General features: G+C 35.9%; 1 protein-coding gene across 3 annotated transcripts in view; it reads right to left on the bottom strand.

Moving 5' to 3' along the window:
- Positions 1-557: 557 nt before the first annotated feature.
- Positions 558-14899, bottom strand: part of LOC120431508 (interferon regulatory factor 2-binding protein-like B) — a 51295-nt gene continuing 36953 nt past the window's right edge. The window contains exons 2-5 of one of the 3 annotated variants that reach the window (XM_052709576.1): positions 14752-14811; positions 8128-8361; positions 7408-7982; positions 558-2207 (exon numbers count right to left, since the gene is read on the bottom strand). In XM_052709576.1, coding sequence (XP_052565536.1) covers positions 2067-2207; positions 7408-7982; positions 8128-8361; positions 14752-14811 — 1010 coding nt within the window. In that variant the 3' untranslated portion in view covers positions 558-2066. The remainder of the gene's footprint in view (positions 2208-7407; positions 7983-8127; positions 8362-14751; positions 14812-14899) is intronic. The other 2 variants (XM_052709577.1, XM_052709578.1) reach the window with 2 other exon arrangements.

Below are 14899 nucleotides of genomic sequence, written 5' to 3'. Positions count from 1 at the left end.
GTCAATTTAACAGAGAGAACGTCACGTAATCAGGCGTAATTCAAACAAAAAGCCCCGCCACCGCGCGACGATCACTCAACGGCGATCGATTCGTCGTGTGTGTGCTTGCACAAACATTTACCACCGTGACGACAACGGTCCCGGTCGATCGTGTCAATGATGATCGGGTGTTTTCTATTGGAGAAGAATACCGCACCAAGATAGGAGGGAAGAGGGTTTTTTTTAAGTTAAAATTGTTATTTTATCATTTCTAGGAAAATATTGAGTTGAAATTTTTGAAGAATCTCATAAAATTTGCATTATTTAACAATACATAAGACCCTTAACGAAATTTATTCGAGAAAGCAACTCGATTTGCGTCATTCGACAGTTTTTTTCCCCTTTCTGCGCAAAGATCACGATAATTGATGGGATGGTGTGGAGTGAGCGGACTTTTTTTCGGGAGGAAATTCCCGTGTCATCAAATCCGGGTCCACCGTAACCGTTTGGCTCTCACAGTGTAAAACTGAAGAAACTTAAATTTAAAGGGAAGCGAAATAATAAAACAAACTAAAAAGTATGTGTGTTTTCCATCTGTATTTGTAAATTGTTTCTCGCCGTAACATTTAAAACGGTTAATTTAAAACAAAAATGTTTCCACTTCTGCTCGGATTTTGTGTTTTCCTCTCGGCTATTTACACCCGGGTAGTTTCGCGAAAACGAAAAGAAAAACTATCGTTAATCATAAATATGTGTGTAAGGTTTTCGTTTTACTTTTGTTTTATTTTAGAACGTAAGGCGATTTAAAGATATAAAGATATAATAAAAATTAAATAAGTTAACTCTTAAAATAGAGTTATCCGATTTGTTTCACTTCTCGCGTTTGACTTTTTCTTAACACAAAAAAAACTAATCTTTCCATTGTTTAGATGTTCTGAAACTGGCAGAATGCATTGTTTTTTGCAAGTAGCAATTAAACTTCCGATTTATTTTTCTTGCTCTCTCTCGCTGAAGTTGTTAGAAGGGGGGAAGGGACTTTGTATTGTGTATTGGTTGCGCTTGCCGCGCCACATTAAAATATAAAAGTCTTAACTAATTAAAAAATCTTTTCTTCTTTTTATGAAACAAACATATTCAATTGTACTCGCGCTCACGCATTCTCGCTCTTTCTCTCTACATATGTGTATGTATTTCTCTCTCATTCTACACGATACTTTCTCTTATCGATACTATTCACAAGTTTTCTGCACGTGCCTTACGATTATCACTAAGGATTCTGTTTTGCTTGATGCTTACTCAACTAACGTTTTTGTCGCTATTTTAACGCACTTTTTATTTCTCTTTCTTCTTTTTCACAAGGAAAAATTATAAACATACAAAAGAACAACGTTTTTCTGTGTGTTTCTGTGTTTTCGAATCTCGCCCTCGACGTTTTTTTTTTCGCGAAGGCAAGACGCGCCAAAAAATGAGGTTTATCACGAAGAATCGATTACCGTTCTCCTGTGCCAAAAAAGTTTCATCCAAAGGGGCCAAACCCTTCAGGTTTTTGTTTGTGTGTTTTGTTGTTGTGTTAGAACCACTTAACCTATTTTGATTATGTACAACAATTGTTCCTGTTATTGTGTGTTTTCCCAAAAAACGGATCCGGTACAAAAAAAAAATAGAAAGTATTCTCCTTCGCCATTTCTCTACCAAATAGTTTGTCAAGATCACTAAGAACCTACCTCTCTGACGAGATTCTCTTTCTGCTTCTTCTTAAAAATTAACAAAAAAAAATCCTCAAGTTTGTCCAGCGGCCAAAACCCAACGCGCCTCCTCTCCTAGTCGAGTTCGCACCGAGTTCCGGCCTGGCTAAACTCCCAAACAACTGGATGCTGCGACTGCGGTGATGACGGCGGCGGCGGCTGCTGCTGCTGCGAAGCAGCTGCCACCATCGGAGGAACCCCTCGCGGACCGTAGTAGTAGTTCCGGTAGGACGACGAGCTCACCAACCCGTCCTCGGCGTGGCCCGGCTGCGGCGGCGGAGGCCCCAACATGGCCACCCCCGATGATCCTCCCTGGTCATCACTACTGCCGTAGTAGTAGCTCTACGTTTCGCGCTCCTTTTTCACCTTGAGCTCCTCGCCCAGGATGGTGGCGATCTCGCCCTGCATGAACGCCCACGGTATCGTCGAGTTGGCCAGCGGGCACTTTTCGCCACTCGGGCAGTACACCTCGGCGCCGGAGCCCTGCGGAAGAGAGGAAACAGGGGAATGGTTGGTTAGTTTTGTGTTTGAAGTCGTTGATTTTTGCTTATTTCAAATAATCTTCTCAGCGTTGCACGCTGTGAGGTGGGACTGGCCAGGTTATTGTTTGAGGTGATAGCATCAATAACCAATTTTGTTATTGAGACGGTTGGAAATAGATTTTTTAATAGCAAATCATGAAAGAGTAATTCTAGCTCAAATCAGGAATTTTTCTGGCACTTTTGTACCCGACCCTCTTTGATTTAAATGAAACTTTGTAAACATGTTATCCTAGGCTTATATAAGCCATTTTTATTATTTAAATATATTTGTATTTTGTAATTTAAAAATTACTGTATCTCGAAGCCGTTACATTGTATCAAAAAGTGGTCAAAGACAAAATTGTCCCCTGGGAGACACCCGGAATATTTCATTTATAATTTCTATTTTTATATATTCTAAAGTTACATGGATTTGGATTCATTTTTTCAGTATTCCATTAAATCTTATTCATTTCAAATTGTGTTTTCATGGTAATTTTAAATGATTGTCAAATATCTTATATTTTTTTAAATGGAAAATATTTGGTGAAATTTGAACAAATCTATTTTTTTTGTTTAAAATTTTCTTCAAACTGTTGAAGACAAATTGCTTTGAAAATTGGGTTATTTTTCCAAATATATAATGCTTTCTAGGCCCAGTGAAAAAAATATAATTTAACCCAAAAATGACGAACTTCTCGTCAGAGTGTCCTGGTGCAAACCATGACCGAGCTTGAGCTGTCACAGCCCTCCGAAGTATGTTGGCTGACATATCGGGCGGTCAGTAAAAAAAATTAGCAAGAAATCGCCTGACAAAAAACTTTTGCTGGAAAGAGATAGGAAACCTGATGCAAACAAACGTCCAGCTGCCATGAAGACATACTTTGAATGTGTTGGTAAATTTCTGGCTAGAAAACCTTGTAGGTTTTTTTTTTTGAATTATTAAGGTTTTAGTTTATTTTTTTTTTTACATTTGAAATGCCTGAGTTTAGAGGTGGGCAAAACCGCTCTTTTTTAGGAGCCGCTCATTTTCGTTCGCTCTTCAAAAAGAGCCGTTCAAAAGGCTCTTTCGCTCTTTTTCAAAATTTTGATGAAAAGGGTTTTTTCCAGAAGCGTGTGATTTTATAAGTTATTTCACATTGGACTTTTATAAATTAGGCTGTACCAAATATTTTTTGAAGTTTATAACCCTCAACTCTGGCCAAAGTCGCAAAAAATAAATAAGTAAATAACAAGCCATGGTATAAACATTTGAATGAAAAAGAGTTTAAAAATGCATTTTACTCATCCTCAGTTGTATTGCAATCATTAGTTTTTAAAATATCGAAGTATTAATGAACATTTTTTAAGCCGAAAAAAAAATTGAAATTGGAAAAATTGCTATTAATTTTTAAATTGCTTTTATTTCTGCAAGAACTAACATTTTTGAAGTTGATGCCAGTAAACGATTTAGTGAATTTCCTGCGAGAAAGAGTTCTGCAAGAATTGAACTAATGTTGATATTTTATTTGGAGAAAATATTCTGTAAACTCTTCTCTACATTCTGATTTAATCGATAAAGTCTATAAACGCTAATTGTTGAGACAGGCGGGAAGATGCTCCTCCGGGCACCGATTTCGTAAGCAGGGCAAAATAAAACTCTTTTATTTTCCACATGCTACAAAACTGAAAATGTTTATTTCTTAATTAATAACATTCAACAGTTCACAATATTACATTTACTCACAGATTTGGTGTTTTTACGCAGCTGACCTGTCCAGCTGCGCCCGTGCTCCTGCTTGCTCAGATTGTTTTGTTTTCTTTATTCGATTTCAAGCGACAGCACGGGCACCAGTCAAACAATACACAAACACTGACACTGACGCAGAACAAGGGACTGCTTCGGACGCTCTCCGTCGCAACACTAATGTTTAATCGGACAAAATGATTTTTTTTTTCCAAAATCTCTTAAATATCCAGTAGATTTTTGGTAATATTTGACAAATTATGCTATTTAAAAGGCTCAAATTTTTAATTTTCGTATTGTCAGAAGAATCATTTTTCCATCATTAACTCAATTTTTGCCTTCCTCACGTTACTGAGGAAAGGCTATAAAATCACTAGAAAAATGAACTTCTCAATTAGACCTCCTAGACCCACCTTCATGTATACCTATCGACTCAGAATCAAATTCTGAGCAAATGTCTGTGTGTGTGGTGGGATGTTGATCAAAAAATTGTCACTCGATTATCTCGACATTGGCTTAACCGATTTTGTTCGTTTTGTCCTCATTCGATCCGTCCTGGAGTCCCATAAGTCGCTATTAAAAATTATGGAGTTTAGTTAAGTACTTTAAAAGTTATGCTAAAAAAACGATTTTAACAAAAGTCCGGAAGATTGTAAAAAGGGTGGTTTTTGTAAGAAAACCCGTCATGCTACACATTTTTAGAAAGGTATTTAAAAGACCTTTCCAACGCATCCAAGACATTGAAGATCTGACAAATCTATCAAAAGTTATAAACAGTTAAGTGTTATTTATACGCTTTTTGGAGGCCGGATCTCAGATATGTTGATGAAAACGTTGTCCGGATCTCTCATGCGACATATCGTTGAATAGGTATTCAAAAGAGCTTTTCAATGCGTCTAAAACATTGAAGATCTGACAACCCTATCAAAAGTTATAATCACTTAAGTGTTATTTACGCCCTTTTTGCATCTGGATAGCACCCATTAAATGTGAGGAAGGCGCCAACCACCGAAGGGTGGATTAAGTAACGTTTTTTTTTCTAAATTTAGGCCAGGAAGGATTAACGTGCATTGGGGTGGCACGAAAAATTGTAAATTTTGGAAAGTCCTCAGTGACACTCACAGGCTTGATTCCTTGAGCAAAATTAAGCATCTGTGCCAATTTTGAGCCAAAACGATCAAGATATGAAGTGCTGTTGAGAGTTTGAGTTTGCACGGAAATTTTTGAAAAAAAAATTTATAAAGAAAGGCAAATATTTCAAAAAATCCAAAATATAGAATAAAATTTGTAGTGGCCTAAAAATGTAAAATTCCTTCTCAAATATACAAATTTTCAATTATTATAACAACATTTACACACAAGATCCTCTGTAATAACTCTTTGCTTTAAGTAAAATGTAATTGAGCAGTTCTCTACGGAATCGGTCTTTTTTCTTCAATTTTAATTTTTGTATTTTTTAATCCAGCTGAAACTTTCTTGGTGCCTTCGGTATGCCCAAAGAAGCCATTTTGCATCATTAGTTCGTTTATATAATTTTTCATACAAATTTGGCAGCTGTCCATATAAAAATTATATGTGAAAATTTAAAAATCTGTAACTGTATCTTTTGAAGGAATTTTTTGATCGATTTGGTGTCTTCGGCAAAGTTGTCGGATATGGACTACACTGAAAAAAATGATACACGGTAAAATTTTTTTTGGTGATTTTTAATTTCACTTTTTGTCACTAAAACTTGATTTGCAAAAAAAGACTATTTTTATTTTTTTTTATTTTTTGATATGTTTTAGATGCCAACTTTTCTTAAATTTCCAGAGTGGGCAAAAAATCTTTGACCGTGTTATGATTTTTTGAATCAATAATGATTTTTTCAAAAAATCGAAATGTTGGTCGCAATGTTTCAACTTCATTTTTCGATGTAAAATCGAATTTGCAATCAAAAAGTACTTTAGTGAAATTTTGATAAAGTGCACCGTTTTCAAGTTATAGCCATTTTTAGGTAACTTTTTTGAAAATAGTCGCAGTTTTTCTTTTTTTTTTAATTAGTGCCCATGTTTGCCCACTCTTGAAAATTTATTTTTGAAAAGCTGAGAAAATTCTCTATATTTTGCTTTATTGAACTTTTTTGATACGACCCATAGTTGCTGAGATATTGCCATGCAAAGGTTAAAAAACAGGAAAATTGATGTTTTCTAAGTCTCACCCAAACAACCCACCATTTTCTAATGTCGATATCTCAGCAACTAATGGTCCGATTTACAATGTTAAAATATGAAACATTCGTAAAATTTTCCGATCTTTTCGAAAACAATATTTTCAAAAAATTAAAATCAAGACTAACATTTGAAACGAGCCAAACTTTCAATAGTACGCCCGTTTCAAATGTTAGTCATGATTTTAAATTTTTGAAAATATTTGTTTCGAAAAGATCGGAAAATTTCACGAATGTTTCATATTTTAACATTGTAAATCGGATCATTAATTGCTGAGACATCGACATTAGAAAATGGTGGGTTGTTTGGGTGAGACTTAGAAAACATAAATTTTCCTGTTTTTTAACCTTTACATGGCAATATCTCAGCAACTATGGGTCGTATCAACATAGTTCAATAAAGCAAAATATAGAGAATTTTCTCAGCTTTTCAAAAATATTTTTTTCAAAGGTGGGCTAATTTTAAAAAATGAAAAACTGCGACTATTTTCAAAAAAGTTACCTAAAAATGGTTATAACTTGAAAACGGTGCACTTTATCAAAATTTCACTTGAGTACTTCTTGATTGCAAATTCGATTTTACATCGAAAAATGAAATTGAAAAATTTTTGCGACCAGTAATTCGATTTTTTGAAAAAATCAGTATTGATTCAAAAAATCATAACTCGGTCAATGATTTTTGCCCATTCTGGAAATTTCAGAAAAGTTGGCATTTTATGTCCTCTAAAACATATCAAAAAATAAAAAAAAATAAAAATGGTGTTTTTTGCAAATCAAGTTTTAGTGACAAAAAGTGAAATTAAAAATCACCAAAAAAAATTTTACCGTGTATCATTTTTTCAGTGTAGTCCATATCTATACCTACAACTTTGCCGAAGACACCAAATCGATCAAAAAATTCCTTCAAAAGATACAGATTTTTGAATTTTCACATATCATTTTTGTATGGACAGCTGCCAAATTTGTATGGAAAATTAAATGGACAAACTAATGATGCAAAATGGCTTCTTTGGGTATACCGAAATTACCAAAAAAGTTTCAGCCGGATTTAAAAATACAAAAAAAAAATCGGGTGACCGAAATCTCAGAGAATTGTTCAATTACAAAAGCCGACTTGGTCCTAACCAGGTCCCAGCAACAAAAAGGACCTGATAAAAATAATTTTATAAACATTTTTTTTCATAATTTTTGTATGAAATAAGAATAGGTATTTTCCACCACACTCACCTGTCGCTTGATGCTCTCGCGGCTGCAGGGGAAACAAAACTTGTGGTGTCCCACCGAGGGGCACTGCACAAAGTGGGTATCTTCGAGCCGTTCCTGGCACAAGGTACACTTGAGCGTGGGGTTGGGCGCCGGTGCCGGTGCTCCGCCATTGCTGGCCAGACCGCCGGGTTGTGGTCCTCCGGTGATTCCGGGCGGCGGCGGGCCTCCCGGTGGACCTCCGGCTCCGGCGTTGCCCCCACTTCCGGGTGGTCCCACTGGGCCGATGGCACCCGGGGGCAGTCCACCGATGACGTCCTGACCTGGGCCGCCACCGGGCTGGGAACCGGGTTGAGGTTGGGATTGCTGTTGCTGCTGCTGCTGCTGTTGTTGTTGTTGCTGTTGTTGCTGGGCACTCAAGGGGGACGGTCCGAGCGGGCCAAGGGTTACTGGGGTGGTGCTGCCGTTGGAACCGTTGCCGTTCGGGGTGGACGCGCCGCCGGGAACGCCGGATTGGTTCGATTGTTGCGCTTCGGTGGACGTTACCGTCGTGCTGGACACGTGCCGCGAACCGGACGACCGTCGGCCACTGGAAGATCCTGGAAGGGAGGAATTTGTTAGAAAAGTATTTTTTTGGCAAGAGGACATTTCAGTGCATGGTGTGCGGAGTTCGTTTTGAGGTGTGTAATAGCTGTGTAAATTCTACTTCTACAAAAGAAGGGTCCCAAATAAGCAAGTTCTTACCGGAGCTGTTGGGCGAGTGCTGGGAACCGCGGGACGCCGTCCGGGGTGGGGGCGGTCCGGGCGGGCTTGGGCCGTTCCGGGGGCTGCCCGGCGGGAGCGTCTCCGTGATGGACATGAGGTTCGCCATCGGGCTCTGGAGGGGTGCGATCGAGGGCGTGGGTGGCGTCGAGTCACCGCCGCCGCCGACACCGCCACTCATCGAGACGGGTGGAATCGGTATCACCGTGGGGTACACTGATCGAGATGCCACCGAAAAAGGGAGAGAAAAGGGAAACAAGTGGTCGTGAGATTTTAAGTCATTTTTGTCTAATCTACTTCAAAGCAAAATTTCATAGTCATTCATGCCATGTCCACCTTTAACAAATCCGGTCCAGACAATCTGTCGCCTGTTTTCTGGCAAATTGCGAGACTAATCATAGGTTCTTATCAACTCCGCAAGTGATTCACACTGATTACATTGCTTCCACATCTAATACCGTCATATTGGCGTAGTTCGCCAAAACTGCTGATAACCGCAAATGGAAATTCTGTAACGCTGTTTAACCTAAAGAATTGGCCACGTTTCCAGCAGCTGGCGGCGATTGCTCGTCCCCGGGGCAAACTTCCTATAAATATTTGCGTTTATTTTTTTTACGTGCTGATAAGACCTGATAAGAGACCGCAGGAATGCGTGTATGCTCTGCGTCTGTGTTTGAACAGGGGGTAGTAAACACACCGCACCGTTATCAATGCAACTCCGGGTGAGACCCGAGTTAGGTCAGAGATACAGAAGACGACGACGACGACGACGACTGACGGAATGTAGTGCGATGATCATGCCCTGGAACGTGCGCTCCCGGCTACGACGAAACGTGCGATAAGAGGGCAGACTGTCCTCACCAGAGAAGGTTTTTTTTACGATTTGTTGACACAAATTGCGTCATTTATGAGTGCACTTCTAAGCAATGCAACATGTAGTTTGTAATTGGCAATGTAATAAGATAGGTTCGCAAACTGGATCCACGTGGCACAAAATTCTTTCTTCTTACTTGAAAGATTTTGCTTAAAGAGGGGTGAACCTTCAACATTTTTTTTCGACGTCAATATCCAACTAGAATTCAAGAAGGGGAATTCTTGTACTTGAGCTTCATGAATAGCTTCAAATTTCTACGCAGTTATAAACAGTGGAAAGCGATGGTGAAAAAAAAAAATCAAAAAAGGGTGCGATTCTTTGTGAAATACGCAATACTTTGTTATCTACATATTTCCGGTATTGTAGACGTTTTTCATACCTTTTGTTATAAGCTTTGGGATGAAAGTCTGTATTGACGCAAGAAAAGAGCTCGGGAATAATTGTATTAAATGAAAACTTTGGTCTCGTCTTTTCAACGTCAATTTGAAAAAAACACAATTAAACGTTTCAAAAAGAAAGTTTTGCTTATAAAAAAAATTGGACCTGCGTTCAATCATATTAATCATAACAAAAAAACTTGAGTTACGAATGCTCCAAAGTTTAATTCTTCACTGTAAAATTTCGATGAAGACAAAAAGTAGTTCTCGAACTCTCAAAAAGCAATGAATGAGCCAATTTTGTAGATTACAGATTTCACAAAAGAGCAATTTTCTAGAATTTTGCATTTTTTTCGAGATTTATATACATTCATGCATTCCCTATGTTAAAAGAAGCCATTTTGCGTCACTAGTTTTTCCATACAAGGAGCCATACAATTTTACAAGCATGTGAATATTATAAAATCAGTATCTTGAGAAGTAATGTCCTGATCGATTTCGTGTCTTCAGCAAATTTGTAGGTTTGATAAGGACCTTGTTAATTTTCATGAATAACTCTTAAAAAACACTGTTATTATTAATTTCTGATAAATTTTTATTATTCAACTGCAAAACATTACAATCGACAAGACAACATTTTACGAAAGGTCATCTGAGCAATTCTCTACCAAAACCGGAAATGGATTTTATTTGTATTTTTTTATTTGGCTCAAACTTTGTGGGGGCCTTCCCTATGACCAAATAAGCTATTTTGCGTCATTGGTTCACCCATACAATTTTGGCTGCTGTCCATACAAAAAATGTATGTAAATATTCAAACAACTGTAACTTTTGAGTGAATTTTCTGATCAATTTGGTGTCTTCGGCAAAGTTGTAGGTATTGTTGAGGACTTTTGAGAAAAAAATAGGTACACGGAAAAAAATTGCAGATTTTTGAATCAACTTTTTTTTCACTAAAACTCAATTTCCCAAAATACGTATTTTTTGATTTTCGAGATTTTTTGATATGTTTTAGGGGACAAAAATCCGCAACTTTTGAGCCATATAGAAACATGGTCAAAAAATCTGCCGAGTTATGAATTTTTGAAAAAAAATAGTGATTTTTGGAAAAATCGAAGTTATATGCAAAAACAAATTTGACATTATTTAATAATGCAAAATTGAAATTGCAATCGAAAAGTACTTTACAGATTTTTTGATAAAGGGCTCCGTTTTCAAGATATAGCCACCGAAAGTTCGATTTTAGCGAAATATTTGCAGTTTTTCGATTTTTAAAAATAGTGACCATGAGTGACCATTTCTAAAAATATTTTTTTTGTAAAGTTCAGAAAATTTGCTATAAAATTGTCTAAGAGACATTGAAGATTGGACCTCGGGTTGCTGAGATAGAGCCGCTTTAAGAAAAAGAAACACGAAAATTGAAGTTTTCTAAATCTCAGCAAAACAACCCATTATTTTCTAATGACGATATCTCAGCAACTAATTGTCCGATTTTCAATGTTAATACATGAAAAATTCGTAAAATTTTCCGATCCGATATTTTGAATTTTTTTAAATCAAGACTAGCATTTTTAATGGGCGTAATATTCAATGTTTGGCCCTTTTAAAATGTTAGTCTTGATTAAAAAAAATCAAAATATTTTTTTCAAAACAATCGGAAAATTTCACAATTTTTTTTTATTTGGAATTTTTTTATTTAAGGAATTTTTCTCGCGAGAGCGCGAGAATACCAACGCTGGAGATATGAATCCAGAAAAAAAACTCCTGGAGTTTTTTTTCTTTAAAGTCATATAAAAATATGAAACACATTAGTTTATAAAACCTTTAAAAAAAATTTACCACTCAAAATCCGGACCATTTCCGATCTTATTAAAACATGCTGGATCGTTAGTCCTCTTTAAATTAACAACTTTTGTGCACTCAGTTTAGTAATTCACAATGGCATTTGAATTTTTGGAACTTTTTAAGTTTTAAATTATTTGTAATTACGTTAATTATTTTCAAAAGCCTAAACCTTCATTTTCGAACAAAAAACAGCCAAATATAACATTTTCTTCAAAAATCAGGCTGAATACACCCTTTGATTCAATTTTTGCCCTTACCATTCGAAAGAACGGACGATTTCCTACTTTTCTTCGAAAAACACCAAGTTGGAAAAAAAGCGTTTTCGAGTGTTTTTTTGATGAATTTTTTTTTTAATTTTTTTATTTTATTCAAAAAAAACTAAATTACATGATTTATGGCAAATTTTATAACAGATCCTATTTTTAAACATGAAACATTTTTTTTTGATTGATCGGACAGCTGGTTGCTGACATACAGCAATTTCTCAATTTATAAATTTTGTGAAAAACGAGTTTATCGCAGTGTTTGTCCTTATTTTTCAAACTCGCGATATCACTCAAATCATCGTTTCGATTTTCGATTATAAACAATTATAGTTTTGTAAAATTTTCTTCTATTCTTTTCTAAAAAAAATCGTATTTAAGAATCAAGAAATTTTTGAATTCATTTTTTTATAGAAAAACTAACTTAATCCACCTATGTGGTTGATGCCTTCCTCATTTTTAATATAAGTGGTTTGCCAGCTATTTTTTTTAGATCCAGAAAAATAAGTACACAGATATAACTTAAGTGGTCATAACTCGAGACAGGGTTGCCAAATCATCAATGTTGTGGACTCGTTGGAAAGGTTTCTTGATTACCTAACCAACGATGTGTTGGATGATGGATTCGGACATCGTTAACATACATTTAAGTGAGATCCGGCTTCAAAAAAGTACATAAATATCACTTAAGTGGTCATAACTCGAGACAGGGTTGCCAGATCTTCAATGTTGTAGACTCGTTGGAAAGGTCTTTCGATTACCTAACCAACGATGGGTCGGATGATGGATCCGGACATCGTTTACATGCATATAAATGAGATCCGGATATATGTGAAAACACATTTTTATACATAACTTTTGAACTAGTTATCGAAACTTCAAACAATTCAATAGCGATGTATGGGACCATGAACCAAGTCGAATGCAACCGGTTTGATCAAAATCGGTTCAGCCAGTGCTGAGAAAACTCAGTGAGAATTTTGGTCACATACATACATACACACACACATACACACACACAGACATTTGTTCAGTTTTCGATTCTGAGTCGATATGTATACATGAAGGTGGGTCTTTGAGCTTTTAATAAAAAGTTCATGTTTAGAGCAGGATTATAGCCTTACCTCAGTGAGGAAGGCAAAAAGCACAAAATTTCAAAAATGTCATAATGTAACATTGAAAATCGCCCCTTTAGTTTCCCGCATATCACGAGTTGAAAAATGAGGTCTAATTCGATGACACTGAGCAAGCAATCATTTTTTCTTAAAATTTAAATTTTTAGAGTCTGTATGGTTCAAAATAAAAAAAAAATATTTTAGGGCATTTTCTAAGCTTTTCAAATAAATTTCTGCAGGTGCTTTTCCTTTATAAAGTATTTAAATTGCAAAAAATAACATTTATGGAAAATTTAACCTTCAAATGCCTAAAATCATTTTCGAAATTTTTGTTGACAATATTTTTGTTTTTTATTCCAAAAAAATATTTTATTTTCAAAGATTCATATCTCTGGAACCGGAATATGCACCATCCTCAACTTTAGCGTAAAAGATGTCTTATTAATTCCATAAGATAACTTCTGAAATCCAGGAAGAAGAGGACGAAGATAAACTTAAAGAACTCTATTCTATAAGATCTAATTTGTTCTCTAAATATTAAAAAAAAACAGCAGAAAAAAGTTATCGGAACAATTCTTGAGACATAGCCATACAAGTTATTTAAAACTTTGTTAACCTTTCCGCTTCCACTATATCCAACGCGAAGAGACGAATGCACGAAAGTGTAAAGTATCTATAATAATAGTATTAAAAAAATAAAAAAAGGTCGCTTTACATATCCAAAATCTTCGAAAATTAAAAAAAAGAGAATTCAACATTTAGTGGGTGTCAAATAAAACAATGATTGTGAATAAGGAGAATGCATTTAAAATGGATTTCAGGTGATTGCATTTGAATTTTCATTGCATTTTTTTTACTTTTTTGAAAAAATAACTAACTGATTAGTTTTTTGAACTTCATGGCAGTTTGCTAAATTTTCGACTTATGAAACAAGTTCGTCTAAATGATTTTTGAAGGGAAATTTTGTACCAATTGTCAACGGATTTTATTTTGGCGTAAAAATGTTGGTTAAATTAGAAAGCTATCGCAAAAATAAAAATAAAATGGTTTCATGTTTTCACAAATTTCTCAGCCAGTCTGCGTCAAAAGTTATCATATTTTCTCAAAAGCTGTTATTTTTCACACAAAAAAAACATTGTTATCTAGATCGAATGTAAATTTTTTTAAAATACGATCACTTGTCATTCACTTATTCCATGGCAAAGATCTAATATTTGCGTTTACCATAGAATTTAGATCTCGTGGTTTAAATCCATTCTAAATATTTACACTACTTCCTAAAGTGATCCTGTCCAGAACGCCCGCACTAGCGCATGACGTCAATGAAGGAAGATAAATTTAAATGTAAACCCACAAACGCAGCCCAGAGTATGTGGCCGAATCGCGCGTAACTTTTGACCGACTTTAACCGTCGGACATTCGGTTTGGGGAGTTAAAAAGTAAACGAAAAGAAAAACAATCCACCAAATAAACACGACTGCTCTTGATGAAGTAAATGAAAGAGAGTGAATGCGAAATAAAAACACAAAAAAAAAGATAAATAAAGTAATGAAAGGTCTAGGCACGAATCTAAAAATAGCCCCAATGTCGTCGTGTTGCACTCTTTTTTTATGTACATTTTTTATTGTCTTTATCAGACCGATGTTGATGTTGGTGGTGGTGTGACGACGTCAACCCACGAACGTTTTGCTTTTGTTTTCGTGCCCCGGTTTGTGGCGAGGAACGTCGAAAAACGTGACAAAATCGCGATCTGCGCCAGACCATGACGGTCACGAACAGGCCGACGGCGAATGAAACCCTTCCTGATGACTATTTGCTTGTTTGCTTCAGTAGTATTTGTGAGCGTTTTTGCTGTGTTTGTAAATGTACTTGTTTGCCCTTTTCAAGCCTGCACCTGTGTCATTCGGTCAGAGGACTTTGATGATGTCATTTGCAAAGAGTTAGTTAAATTTTTATGAATCAAAAGTTTTTTTTTTATTATTCAGAAGTTAAACCACATCAGTAAGAAATAATCAAAAAATGTCATTTGATAATTTGAGGGATTCGATCTTAGAACCAATTCCTAAATATAACGTTTAGTAAAAATATGTCATAAAATAATTAAAAAGTAAATAAAGTCAAAACCAACTTACATTTGTAACGTTGCACAACAGGGGCGTTCACGTAAATCCCCATGTTTTGATGCTTTTGGTCTGGAAGAAATAGAACAAGGTGGAGAAAAAATAGGTGATGAATAGGAGAGTCAAGATCGGACACTCACAATATAGAGTAAGGTTATTG

The sequence above is a fragment of the Culex pipiens genome, chromosome 3 (genome assembly GCF_016801865.2).
Source record: "Culex pipiens pallens isolate TS chromosome 3, TS_CPP_V2, whole genome shotgun sequence".
NCBI lineage: Eukaryota > Metazoa > Arthropoda > Insecta > Diptera > Culicidae > Culex > Culex pipiens.
The sequence above is the reverse complement of the archived record's forward strand: the minus strand, read 5'-3'. Positions and strand labels throughout refer to the sequence as shown.